The sequence below is a fragment of the Macrobrachium nipponense genome, chromosome 12 (assembly GCF_015104395.2).
Source record: "Macrobrachium nipponense isolate FS-2020 chromosome 12, ASM1510439v2, whole genome shotgun sequence".
NCBI classification, from domain to species: domain Eukaryota; kingdom Metazoa; phylum Arthropoda; class Malacostraca; order Decapoda; family Palaemonidae; genus Macrobrachium; species Macrobrachium nipponense.
The window spans coordinates 21007849-21021331 of record NC_087205.1 but is presented as its reverse complement, the minus strand read 5'-3'; the positions used below and the strand labels follow the sequence as shown (position 1 = coordinate 21021331).

The window sequence follows — 13483 nt, the reverse complement described above, 5'->3', positions numbered from 1 at the left end:
AAAAATGTGGACAGAAAAAAAGAGTGGACAGAAAAAAGTGTGGACAGAAAAACAGGGTGGACAGAAAAACAGGGTGGACAGAAAAAAGTGTGGACAGAAAAACAGGGTGGACAGAAAAAGTGTGGACAGAAAAACAGGGTGGACAGAAAAAAAGTGCGGACTGACAGACAAAACAGATTTCTTTTCAGGAAACTAAAAACCAAATTTTTGTCTCCTGAAAGTAAACAAAAAAGAAAGCGAACATTTTTATTTCTTGAAAGTAATAAGAAACCATTTAAAAACCTACATTTTTATTTCTTCAAAGTAATGAAAATATGACAGAACCAACTTTTTTATTTAATGAAAGTAAAAAAAAAAAGAAAAAAATCTTAAATACTACGCTCTCACCTGTGGTAGATGAACTTCATGAAAGGTGACCTAATGACCCTACCCAGCCGTGTCCTTGGGAAGATGAGGTAGATAACGGCGATTAAGGGCATGCACAGGATGATTGAGAGGCACAGAAGGATCTTGACGATGGCGTTGCGCCGTCGCCATATCGGCAGGCCCTCGTGCCACACGGAGGTCAGCAGCTGTTGGCAGTTTGGGTGTGCCACGAACTGGTGCCAAATTGGAGGGGGAAAATTCATGTAACAATTGTCACTATGTTAGGATGCCTTCATTCGTACATGCATAACTGAAGTGATTGAATAAACCTATTTTGTGGTAAAACACATAAGGATACAAATATATATATATACACACACATCACACACCCACACACACACACACACACACACACACACACACACATATATATATATATAGTATATATATATATATATATTTCAATAAATTCTTCTGTTAAAACAGGATATGTCTCAAGTATAAAAGGTCTATTTAAACCAGTGTTTTAATGGGCCTTTTATACTTGATATATATATATATATATATATATATATATATATATATATATATATATATATAATAAATAGGATGGAGAAAAGCCAGCGTAACATCATACATGTATTTTCCAAATTTTCGAGACTTTGGGTCTCATCATCAGGGCTGTAAAATATACAAAATATACAAATTAAAAAAACTCAGTATTAATATTAATATTAATAAAAATGGAAGTACATAAAAATTAAATATAATAATTTAAAAAATGAACTAAAAAAATGTATATATATATATATATATATATATATATATATATATATTATATATATATATAAAATTAAAAAGTGAAGAATGCTTAAAAGTTAGTACCTATCTATCTCTATGGAGTTAAAAAAACTGAGTGACATTGTCTGGTTAGGAAAGGAGGACGTCAACTATGCTATATATAGAACTGTGGAAGAAGTCTGACCATTTAATGGGGGCACAAGCTGTTTGATTGTTAACGACTCCAAAACAGAGAGAGAATAGTCATTGTTTTGTTTTGGAGTCGTTAACAATCAAACAGCTTGTGCCCCCATTAAATGGTCAGACATCTTTCACAGTTCTATATATAGCATAGTTGACGTCCTCCTTTCCAAACCAATGTCACTCAGTTTTTTAACTCCATAGAGATGGGTACTAACTTTTAAGCATTCTTCACTTTTTAATTTATATATATATATATATATATATATATATATATATATATATATATATATTATTTTAGTTCATTTTTTAGTTCATTTTTTAAATTCATTATTAACTTTTATGTACTTCCATTTTTATTAATATTAATATTAATACTGAGTTTTTTTAATTTGTATATTTTGTATATTTTACAGCCTCCCTGATGATGAGACCCAAAGTCTCGAAATTTGGAAAATACATTTATGATGTTACGCTGGCTTTTCTCCATCCTATTCATTTTAAATCTACGGCGTTCCAGATGCCCCAACCTTCCTGTATATATATATATATATATATATATATATATATATATATAATATGTATATATATTATATATATATATATATATATATGTATATATTATATATATAGATATGATATATATATATATTATATAATATATATAATAATAATATATATATATATTATATATATATAATAATAATATAATAATATTATTATATATCTATATATATTATATATTATATATATTAGTATATAATATATATATATATATATCTATATATATATATATTATATAATATATAATATATATATATTGCCTTTCAGTTACTTACAAAAACAATCGTATGTGTACATAACTAAAAAAATTTTGTTTTATATATAACTGAAGCCAACAAAACCAACACATACTGGATCTACAATCATACGAACGTTGCACTAATAGGTAGACTGAATCTCAAGACAGATAAGAAGATACCATCTTATCTAATCATTTCCTCTTCTACTTCTACACTGTAAGAGAGATCGCAAGAAATATAGCAAAAATTAAATGAAATTTCTTTTAATTAGTTTATAAATGAACCATTTAACCTTTGGAGACGAGAAATATATTCCACTCCTGGTAACAAATAATAATAAAATAAACTAAACTGACATAAAATGAAATAAACTTCGATAAAGCACAATAAAAAGCCACATTGGAACAACAAATTTCCCGTAATCTGGCAACCAACACGAAATAGAAAGGGCCCAAGCCTCCCGTCCTGCTGCGAACACCGCGACACACCATACCTGTTTTTGGTCGTACTTGAGGGCCAACTTGAGTCTCGACAAATTGAGTCTCTCAGGGTCATCTTCGTCTTCATCTTCGTCAGAGTCTTCTTCACTCCGTCTGTTCAGGACAGCGATGACCTGTTGGGGGAGGCGAAGACGAATGAAAAAATATTACTTGAAAAATATTTTCGAAAATGCCGGAGGGGACAAGATTACGCGCGCGCGCGCACACACACACATACACAGAAGGGAGAGAGAGAGAGTGAGAGATAGAGAGATTTATCTGGTGTTTGCATCACGTATCACTGCAAAACTATTACGTGGCCATTACATACGAACCTGATAGAAGTTCATACAAATATAAAGAATTTAAAAGACAAAAATTCAAATAAAGCGTGACTTGAATAGATCAAACTTAAATTGATAAACTCTAGGGAATCGCATTCTTAAAAGTGATGCATGTAGAAAATGAATACAATAAAAACTTTCTCCTGTTCAAAGTAGTTTAGTTTGTTCATTTCTTCCTGTAGATGGTCTTTAAAGATATGATCATCGTAAATAAAATGTCTTAAAATAACATTATAAGATGCATGTATGAATGTATGTGTATATATATATGTATAAATATATATATATACATATATATATATAAATATATATAGTATATATATATATATATATATATATATATATATATATATATATATAAATATATATGTGTGTGTATGTATGTATGTATGTAAGAATACGACTATATGTAAAATTATATACATAAACATTTCTAATCCTGTTGTGTTGCTTAGCATGATAACTGCCAGTAATTAAACATGAATATGAAGCCAATTTTACTTTCATCTATATAACCACCAACTTTCCTTCCACCCTGACACCTCTCCCTGAACAGAGGCCTTCCCTTCTCTCTCTCTCTCACAGCCCCCAACCCCCCAAAAAATGCTGCGGTAATATTACGGCTCTTAATCTCGAGTTAATTAAATTGCCAAGTGGTCAGCTCTCTCTCTCCAGTAATTAAATATGGTGGCTGGAGTTCCGTACAGGTTACGTTTCTGTTTTCGACTTTGTGAAATTTTAAAAAGTTTATTTAATTTTCACTTACTCGGGGAGTAAGCCAACAAACTACTTTGTTGTGGTTGATGTTATTCTTGTTCTTGTTGGGGGGTAGGAAAGATCTATGGAAGAGCCAAAAAAGGTCTGAAAAATGTTTTGCATTGAGCTTGAGATTCAGGAATTTTAGGATAGGATACTTATGATTTATTTACTAAATGAAATGGTAAAGAATAAATGATGTCCATGTTAAACAGTACAGAAAAATTATTTCTAATAAAATATGGCGCATTTATTTAATTTTCGTTGGTGAAACAAAGCTCGTAGATTCTAGCGCGTTTTAATTTACGTTTCAAGTATACGGTTTACATCTTATGCCTGAGGGGAAAATCTTGCATGTGTCCCGAGTAAGCTGGAGGTCGGGTCACGCCTTGCTTATTGATTTTCTATTCAGGGTAGAAGACTCTACTGTCGATTTAGTGAAATGTAACAAAAATATTCAATATTTCCATTGCTCCTCGATGCGCTACGCAACGAATTCCTTTTGATAGACTCTGCCAACCTTTAATCGTCTTCCCAATATATATATATATATATATATATATATATATATATATACTATTATATATATATATACATATATATATATATATTTATATATATATATATACGATAATATGTATGTGTGTATATATATATATGCATTTATATGCGATATATATATTCATATATATATATATATATATATATATATATATATATATATATATATATATATATATATATATATATACTATATATATATATGCATTTATACACGATATATACGTATATATATATATATATACGTATACATATCTTTATATAGATATAATAATATATATATATATATATATATATATATTATATATTATATATATATATATACATATACTACATATATATATATATATAAATATATATGTGTGTGTATATATGTATGTATGTATGCACACACAAACATACACACACACATATATATATATATAATAAAATATATATATATATATATAATATATATTATCACAGAAACTAAACTAATGCCAATCCATCGCCTACAGATCACCTTGGAGAGAGAGAGAGAGAGAGAGAGAGAGAGAGAGAGAGAGAGAGAGAGAGAGAGAGAGAGAAAAAAAATAATCATTCTTTTCACAATACGGCTGAAGGAATATCGGTATTCAGGCACAAAAAAAAAAAAAAATACAGGAAAACAAGAAATGTCTGTTGTTTGTTTCCTATAGCTGGCTTTCTCGAGAATGAAACCCTAGATAATAATCTACCATTTCCATGTTTTCTTAAAAAAAAAAAAAAAAAAGTCACAGGTCTGGTAACATTTCTCTCGCTCTCTCTCTTTTCAAGCTCACCTGTATATGATCGATTGGTCAGTGATTTTGTCATATATATGTATATGTATTTATACATACATACATACATTCATACATACATATATACATACATACACACACACACACACACACCACACACACATATATATTATATATATATATATATATATATATATATATATATATATATATATATATATATATATGGGGATACAATCCACAATGAAGTAAATTCCTCTTGTAGTTTAAAATATATATTTCTTGTATAGGATTAAAGCTTCCGACCATCAACTGTGGTCTTGAGTGAACAAGACCACAGTTGATAGTCGGAAGCTTTAATCCATACAAGAAATATATATTTTTAAAACTACAAGAGGAATTTACTTCATTGTCGATTGTATCCCCATTTACTTAGAGGTACGACATAGTACCTGGCTTCTGCATATATATTATATATATATATATATAGATATATATTATATATATATATATTATATTATATATATATATATATATGATAAATATATAGGCTTCACTTTTTAATATTTCTAATATATTAAATATTTGATTCTTTTCGTCTAGAGGACTAAATTCTTTTTATTTACTTATTCCTCTTTCCATAAATTCATGATTTCACAGCTTTTCGTAATTCCAGAAATAGAAAATCTCCTAGAATTCTTAGAAATAGCACATTAGTTAATCTTCTTACTTGAATTAAATGTTATCTGAAATGTTTTTCCGGCATTTTATAAACAGCGCTGCCTGCAAAAGTTCTTTGGGACAAAGTTTTCTCTTTCTATTAATAACTGGCCAACCAATTATAATTAATGAAAGTGGTATGACAATAGCAATGAAGTCATGAAAGCTTTATAAGGCTATGAACATTGTTCTGCAATATAACTGTTGTATTGACTTCGTTATCTTATTGTACGGAACAAATGAAACGATTTTGTATTGGTTACTTCAAAAAACAGACAAAATCATTTATCTGTATTAGAATATAAGGTCATTATTTTCAAGTCATCTCCCCCAATAACATGAACTTATCAGAGTGCCTATAAGTCTTATAGGCCTTAAAAACAACGATTAATTAATCAGTTAATCTGCTCGACCACAAAGTTAAATTAGACGTCTATAAACACGAATACACAATATTGTTTAAGTCAAATCTCATCACCCCGGTAAATATGAACACTTTCATTCTTCGCTGAAAATATATTTTGTAGTTTCTGTTCTTTAAAATAAAGAGCATATTTTGTAGTATCTTTTCTTTAAACTAAAGAAAATATTTAGTAGTATCTTTTTTTTAAACTAAAGACCATATTTTGTAGTATCTTTTCTTGAAAATAAAGAACGATAATAGGAAACATAAACAAAAAACACTCGTTTTCCCTAGACTCTGTTACGATGATTTACTTAGTGAAGCTTAGATAAGATCGATATACTATATATATATATATATATATATATATATATATATATATATATATATATATATATATATATATATATATATATATATATATATATATATACATAAGCACTACTGTGAAACCTCTTTCTCTTGGAGCTCTCGTCCGAGCAGTTTTGTCACTTCGGCTAGTGAATAACATATCTAATTCTGACGATGTTCAGAAATAAATCAAGAGGAAATTGTTACTATAGTTTGCAATATCAAATCAACTAACCAACGAAGAACGACGGTTAAAAACAATGGCAACAAAAAAAAAAAGGGTTCTGAACCGCCAGTAGACAAGACAAGAGAGGCAACACGTGATTTGCAAAAGATGCGGAATAAACGAAGGTTTTCAACCACGGCAAAAACTCAACAGCGCACAATCTCTCCGCTATAAAAGTGATTTATGGCTGTTGAAGGTGGCAGGATGCATGAAGGTGGAGGGTGTTAAAATGAATTATATGTCTCACAAGTGGGGGAAGAAGGGCTGAGTGAGGGAGAAGTGTCATGAAAAAAGGCTTATTTTAATAAGTTGCACGGAATGGAAAATTATGGGCTTATGACGAAGGAACGTAACTCTGAATTAATATGAGGTAAGAATGTATGAGTGATTATACACACACACACACAAATATATATATATCTATAATAGTCTATATTAATATCTATACATATATATATATATATATATAATATATATATAATATGATAGATAGATAGATAGATAAAAGGTTATATAAATCTGTTTGAAAAAAAGGAAAAGCAAATAATTGATAACATTCAACACTGTAATTTTGAAAGAATATATATATATATATATATATATATATATATATATATATATTAATATATATTATATATGAAATATATTTATATATCCATATATATATATATATATATATATATATATATATATATATATATATATATTTATATATATATATATATATACATATATATATATATATATCTATAGGTATATATATATATATGTACATATACCATATATATATATATATATATATATATATATAATATATATATATATATAGTATATATATATATGGCTGTATTTAACTTAAGTACAGAAGCATTTGGGGAAAACTCACATACTGTATATGCAAAGTACGAGAGAGAGAGAGAGAGAGAGAGAGAGAGAGAGAGAGAGAGAGAGAGAGAGAAATCTTAGAAGATTTGACCTGGCATACAGCAACTGCACACATACAGCTTACCTCTTCGGTCGAACGGCACTGGTGTAAGAGATCACAGGTGTATTTTTTGCACTGGTCGCTCAGTTCCAAGTAAGTGTCCTTGAACTCGTTCTCGACACGTGCAAGGCGCTCCAACTCCCACGACAACTGTCGAATAATGGCGGATTAAGAATGACTGCTTAACATGGATTAGATTATATAAGTTTTGTAAACAAGAATCAGAGAGAGAGAGAGAGGATAGAGACGAGAGACCTTGAGCGAGGAGATCGAGGAGAGAGAGAGAGAGAGAGTTGAGCAATTACAAATTCTGAGCTGCAGAGAGAGAGAGAGAGAGAGAGAGAGAGAGAGAGAGAGAGAGAGAGAGATGAATCTAGAACAAATTTGTTGACTTTCAACATCATTTTAAAGGAAATAATCTTTCCGGATAAAACTCACATTTGGAATATTACTATTACCACGAAGAACACGAGTATTCAATGTACAAATAATTTCTTCAAAGGAATAATGGACATTGCACCAGAATTATAAAAAAAGATAAAATTATGATCCAACCAGCAACATAAAAAAAGATGTTATGATCCAACTCACAAATAATCGTAATTTATACACAGCATAATTTATCATAATAACTATACTTTGTTCATACACAAAAATGACGACATAAAAAAACTACATTTCAAATGCAAAAATGACGAAATATGTAATCCAATAAAAAAAACTACACTTCAAACGAAGAACCAACAGCGACAACTTTCAAGAGGAACAGTCATGTACAGCCTTTCAGTTTTCTAATCAACAGGTCAGATTGAATTATTAGCGATTCCATCATAATCGCAGCCACTCCATCAGGTAACCAATTTGACATCTGACCTTTTCCCCAGCGCTGCAGCCGACCTCAAAAGCTCCCCGACGCGATTAAAAACGTGCCCTGTGCAATGTCTCATTCAGTCTAGAAGGGATGATCAGGTGAAGGCGGGGATGGGGGATGAGGGATGGGGACTGGGGACTTGAGTACGTTTCTGTCATTTACAAGAAACAAAAAAAGAAAAGAAAAAGAAATGCGCAATAAATGCGTATTTTCCTGTTGTGACGGATGGTGATAACAGGGGAGGAATCCTTCTACTACTTTTGGCGATCCCATGAGAGTTTAGGAAATGAAGGAATTAGAAGTACTGTGGTGGTGACGATGACTGATTAAGAGCTCTCCTAGGGCTGGCCCGAAGGATTAGATATTTTTTACGTGGCTAGGAACCAATGGGTTTCGTAGCAACGGGACCTACAGCTTATTGTAGGATCCGAACCACATTATATCGAGAAATGAATTTCTATCACCGGAAATAAATTCCTCTGATTTCGCGTTGCCGAGCAGAAAATCGAATTTCGGACAACCAGATTGGTAAGCGAGCACGAAAACCACCCGGTCAACGAGGAACTAGTGAGAGAGTCAAGATTCAAATGGTTTGGCAAGGTGGCAAGAATGTGAAAGGAGGATGGATTGAAGGGGGCTAAGATGGGACTTGTTAGGGGTAGACGTTCGAAAGGGAAGCAAAGGATTATATGGCGTGAAAAAGCGAAGGCGGTTTCGGGGAGGAAGTGTATGGTAACGGAAGATCCTTCTGACAGAAATAGCTGGAGAAGACAAATCAAGGCGACCGACCCTTTAGCTTATGGCTAACAACGGGGACAAAGAAGACAAAAATGACTACTACAACAATAAATAATAATAATACTAATTAATTCAACTCACTCTGAAGGCAGCTAAGATGGGGTCCTCTGAAGTGAGGGATATCCAAGCAGGCGACGCGAGGGCCCTGTAGGTGTGAATCCTTCTGAGGGAGTATCTCAGGGAATCGGCGTGGAATCCTTCGGTGCACTGGCGGCAGGAGCAGGAGAGGGGATGCGGCTTATCGATGTAAGCGCCTGGGAACACAGAGGAAGGGGAATATCCTTTAACTTTGCTTTAATCTATTCACAGTGAGTGTCTACTGACATCCACCATATTAATATGTAATTTGATGAATGAATAAAGGAAAATAGATCTGGGATAAGATGAGAAACAAGGCAATGAATAATAATAATAATAATATAGACCGGCATGCTATAAATACCTGCGTAACATGTAACTTCATTCATATTTCTGTAAGTCTCTACAGAAGGCCGCCAGAGGAAATAAAATTACATGAGGATAAAATAATAATAATAATAATGATAATAAAAGGAATCTGGAAAAACTAGAGGCTGAAGTAGCTCCAGGACTCATGCAAAGGTGTGTACTCCTAGAAACAGAGCATATAGTACGAAAAGTGATAGACTCCTAAGGAGGCAGGATGCAACCCGGAACCCCACACTATAAATACCAACCAGTCGAATTGGAGGACTGTGAGACAATAATAATAATAATAATAATAATAATATAATAAAATAATAATAATAATAATAATAATAATAATAATAATAATACCCATTCCGTCCTTTCTGTTACTTCGCCGTGGAGGAGTGGGTTAGGTCGTCAATAGACTTAAGTCAAGTTAAGCAACATTGGGGCTGGTCAGTCGTTGGATGGGTGACCGCTCTCCTCGGCGTTGATTCCTTGGGAAAGGATCTTTACCATAATTTCCTCAGTCTACTCAGCTGTAAATGAGTACCTATCCACTTGATGGGGTAGGGTCCAGCTATGGGTTTAAATAGCAAACAAATCAGCAATGATGGAAAGAAATGAAGGAATAAACGACAACGACGTAAATGGAACCTCTGGCACAGAGGAGCCTCGTCCGGCAACCAGGTATTCAACCCAATTGTAGGGGAAGACGGTCAGGTACTTGGAGGTCGTCATCCAGCAACTGATCACCACAACGACAGTAATCAACAGCCTGAGATTGGAGCTACAGAGGCAAAAAGGAAGAAATGGACAAGAGAAGAAAATAAGGATATATGGAGATGCTACATCAGAAGCAACCCGACGGAGAGAGGATATAGAAGAAGATTGGTCAACATCTGGAATGAGAGGAATAACACCCCCCAAACAGAGCAGAGGCTGGCAGACCAAGTAAGGAACATAAAGAAAAAGAACTGGCTCTCCCCAACAGAAAGAGAAGAACTGGAAAGGGAAATGTCACACGACAACGAATTACACGAAGACGAACTGAGAGACGATGCCACAGAAGACGACAGGGAGGATGAGGTATCAAACAACGACACACGAAGAAACACCGACGAAGTAACAGAAAGGACGGAATGGGTAGAAAAGATTAGACAATGGATGGAGCCAGATACAGAGAGAACAAAGATCCCCTCCATGAAAGCCTACAAACACCAGAAATTAAGGGAGAAAACAAGTGAGGTCAATGAAATAATGGGCCTAATACACACCACCAGTATCACAGAAACAAATAACTTGACATATGCAGGAGCAAGATTAGTAGCAGAACTGATGGGGATTCGAACACCAACACCACCGTCACAACCACCCAACAGAAACCAAACAGCAACCTCCTTGGAAAAGGCGCCTGGAAAAGCAAATCATGGTGATGAGATCTGACTTGAGTAAACTGAAAGAGATGGCAGAAAAAAGGCTAAGAAGCAAGAAAACAAGGGAGGAACTCAACGAGAAATACAAAGTACAAGAGAGGGGACTAAACAACACAATAGAAGATGTAAAACAGAGGCTTAAGGCCAAAGCACACAAGATCCAACGGTACATGAACAGGAATAAGGGATACCAACAGAACAAACTATTCGGAACCAACCAGAAAAGACTATACAGCCAACTAAGAGGGGAAGACAACCACCCAGAAATTCCTGAAGCCGAACCAAGTAAGAGACTCTGGGAAAACATATGGAGCAATCCAGTATCACACAACAAACATGCAACATGGCTCCAGGAAGTTAAGGAAGAAGAAACAGGGAGAATAAAACAAAGATTCACAGAGATCACGACAGACACAGTCAGACACCAACTAAAGAAAATGCCAAACTGGAAAGCCCCAGGTCCCGATGAAGTCCATGGATACTGGCTCAAAAACTTCAAGGCCCTGCACCCACGAATAGCAGAACAACTCCAGCATTGTATCTCAAATCACCAAGCACCCAAATGGATGACCACAGGAAGAACATCCTTAGTACAAAAAGACAAGAGTAAGGGAGATAAAGCCCGTAACTACAGGCCTATCACCTGCCTACCAATAATGTGGAAGTTACTAACAGGTATCATCAGTGAAAGGCTATACAACTACCTAGAGGAGACAAACAACCATCCCCCACCAACAGAAAGGCTGCAGAAGGAAGATGTAGGGGCACAAAAGACCAGCTCCTCATAGACAAAATGGTAATGAAGAACAGTAGGAGAAGGAAAACCAACCTAAGCATGGCATGGATAGACTATAAGAAAGCCTTCGACATGATACCACACACATGGCTAATAGAATGCCTGAAAATATATGGGGCAGAGGAAAATACCATCAGCTTCCTCAAAAATACAATGCGCAACTGGAATACAATACTTACAAGCTCTGGAATAAGACTAGCAGAGGTCAATATCACGAGAGGGATCTTCCAGGGTGACTCACTGTCCCCACTACTCTTCGTAGTAGCCATGATTCCCATGACAAAAATACTACAGAAGATGGATGCCGGGTACCAACTCAAGAAAAGAGGCAACAAAATCAACCATCTGATGTTCAGGACGACATCCAAGCTGTATGGTAAAGAGCATCAAGGAAATAGATACCCTAATCCAGACTGTAAGGATTGTATCTGGGGACATCAGGATGGAGTTTGGAATAGAAAATGCGCCTTAGTCAACATACAAAAAGGCAAAGTAACGAGAACTGAAGGGATAAAGCTACCAGAATGGGGAGCAACATCAAACACATAGATGAGACAGGATACAAATACCTGGGAATAATGGAAGGAGGAGATATAAAACACCAAGAGATGAAGGATACGATCAGGAAAGAATATATGCAGAGACTCAAGGCGATACTCAAGTCAAAACTCAACGCCGGAAATATGATAAAAGCCATAAACACTGGGCAGTGCCAGTAATCAGATACAGCGCAGGAATAGTGGAATGGACGAAGGCAGAACTCCGCAGCATAGATCAGAAAAACCAGGAAACAAATTTGACAATACACAAAGCACTACACCCAAAAGCGCAAATACGGACAGACTATACATAACACGAAAGGAAGGAGGGAGAGGACTACTAAGTATAGAGGACTGCGTCAACATCGAAAACAGAGCACTGGGGCAATATCTGAAAACCAGTGAAGACGAGTGGCTAAAGAGTGCATGGGAAGAAGGACTAATAAAAGTAGACGAAGACCCAGAAATATACAGAGACAGGAAAAAGACAGAAAGAACAGAGGACTGGCACAACAACCAATGCACGGACAATACATGAGACAGACTAAAGAACTAGCAGCGATGACAATTGGCAATGGCTACAGAGGGAGAGCTAAAGAAGGAAACTGAAGGAATGATAACAGCGGCACAAGATCAGGCCCTAAGAACCAGATATGTTCAAAGTACGATAGACGGAAATAACATCTCTCCCATATGTAGGAAGTGCAATACGAAAAATGAAACCATAAACCACATAGCAAGTGAATACCCGGCACTTGCACAGAACCAGTACAAAAAGAGGCATGATTCAGTGGCAAAAGCCCTCCACTGGAGCCTGTGCAAGAAACATCAGCTACTTGCAGTAATAAGTGGGTACGAGCACCAACCTGAAGGAGTGATAG

At 34.3% G+C, this 13483-nt stretch overlaps 1 protein-coding gene across 1 annotated transcript in view; it reads right to left on the bottom strand.

The window, feature by feature from the left end:
• The window catches only part of LOC135224753 (transient-receptor-potential-like protein), a 210596-nt gene that overhangs the window by 50141 nt on the left and 146972 nt on the right, over positions 1-13483 (bottom strand). The window contains 4 exon segments of the mRNA XM_064264079.1: positions 388-599; positions 2644-2763; positions 7761-7886; positions 9487-9659. Of these exon segments, the coding sequence (XP_064120149.1) occupies positions 388-599; positions 2644-2763; positions 7761-7886; positions 9487-9659 (631 nt within the window).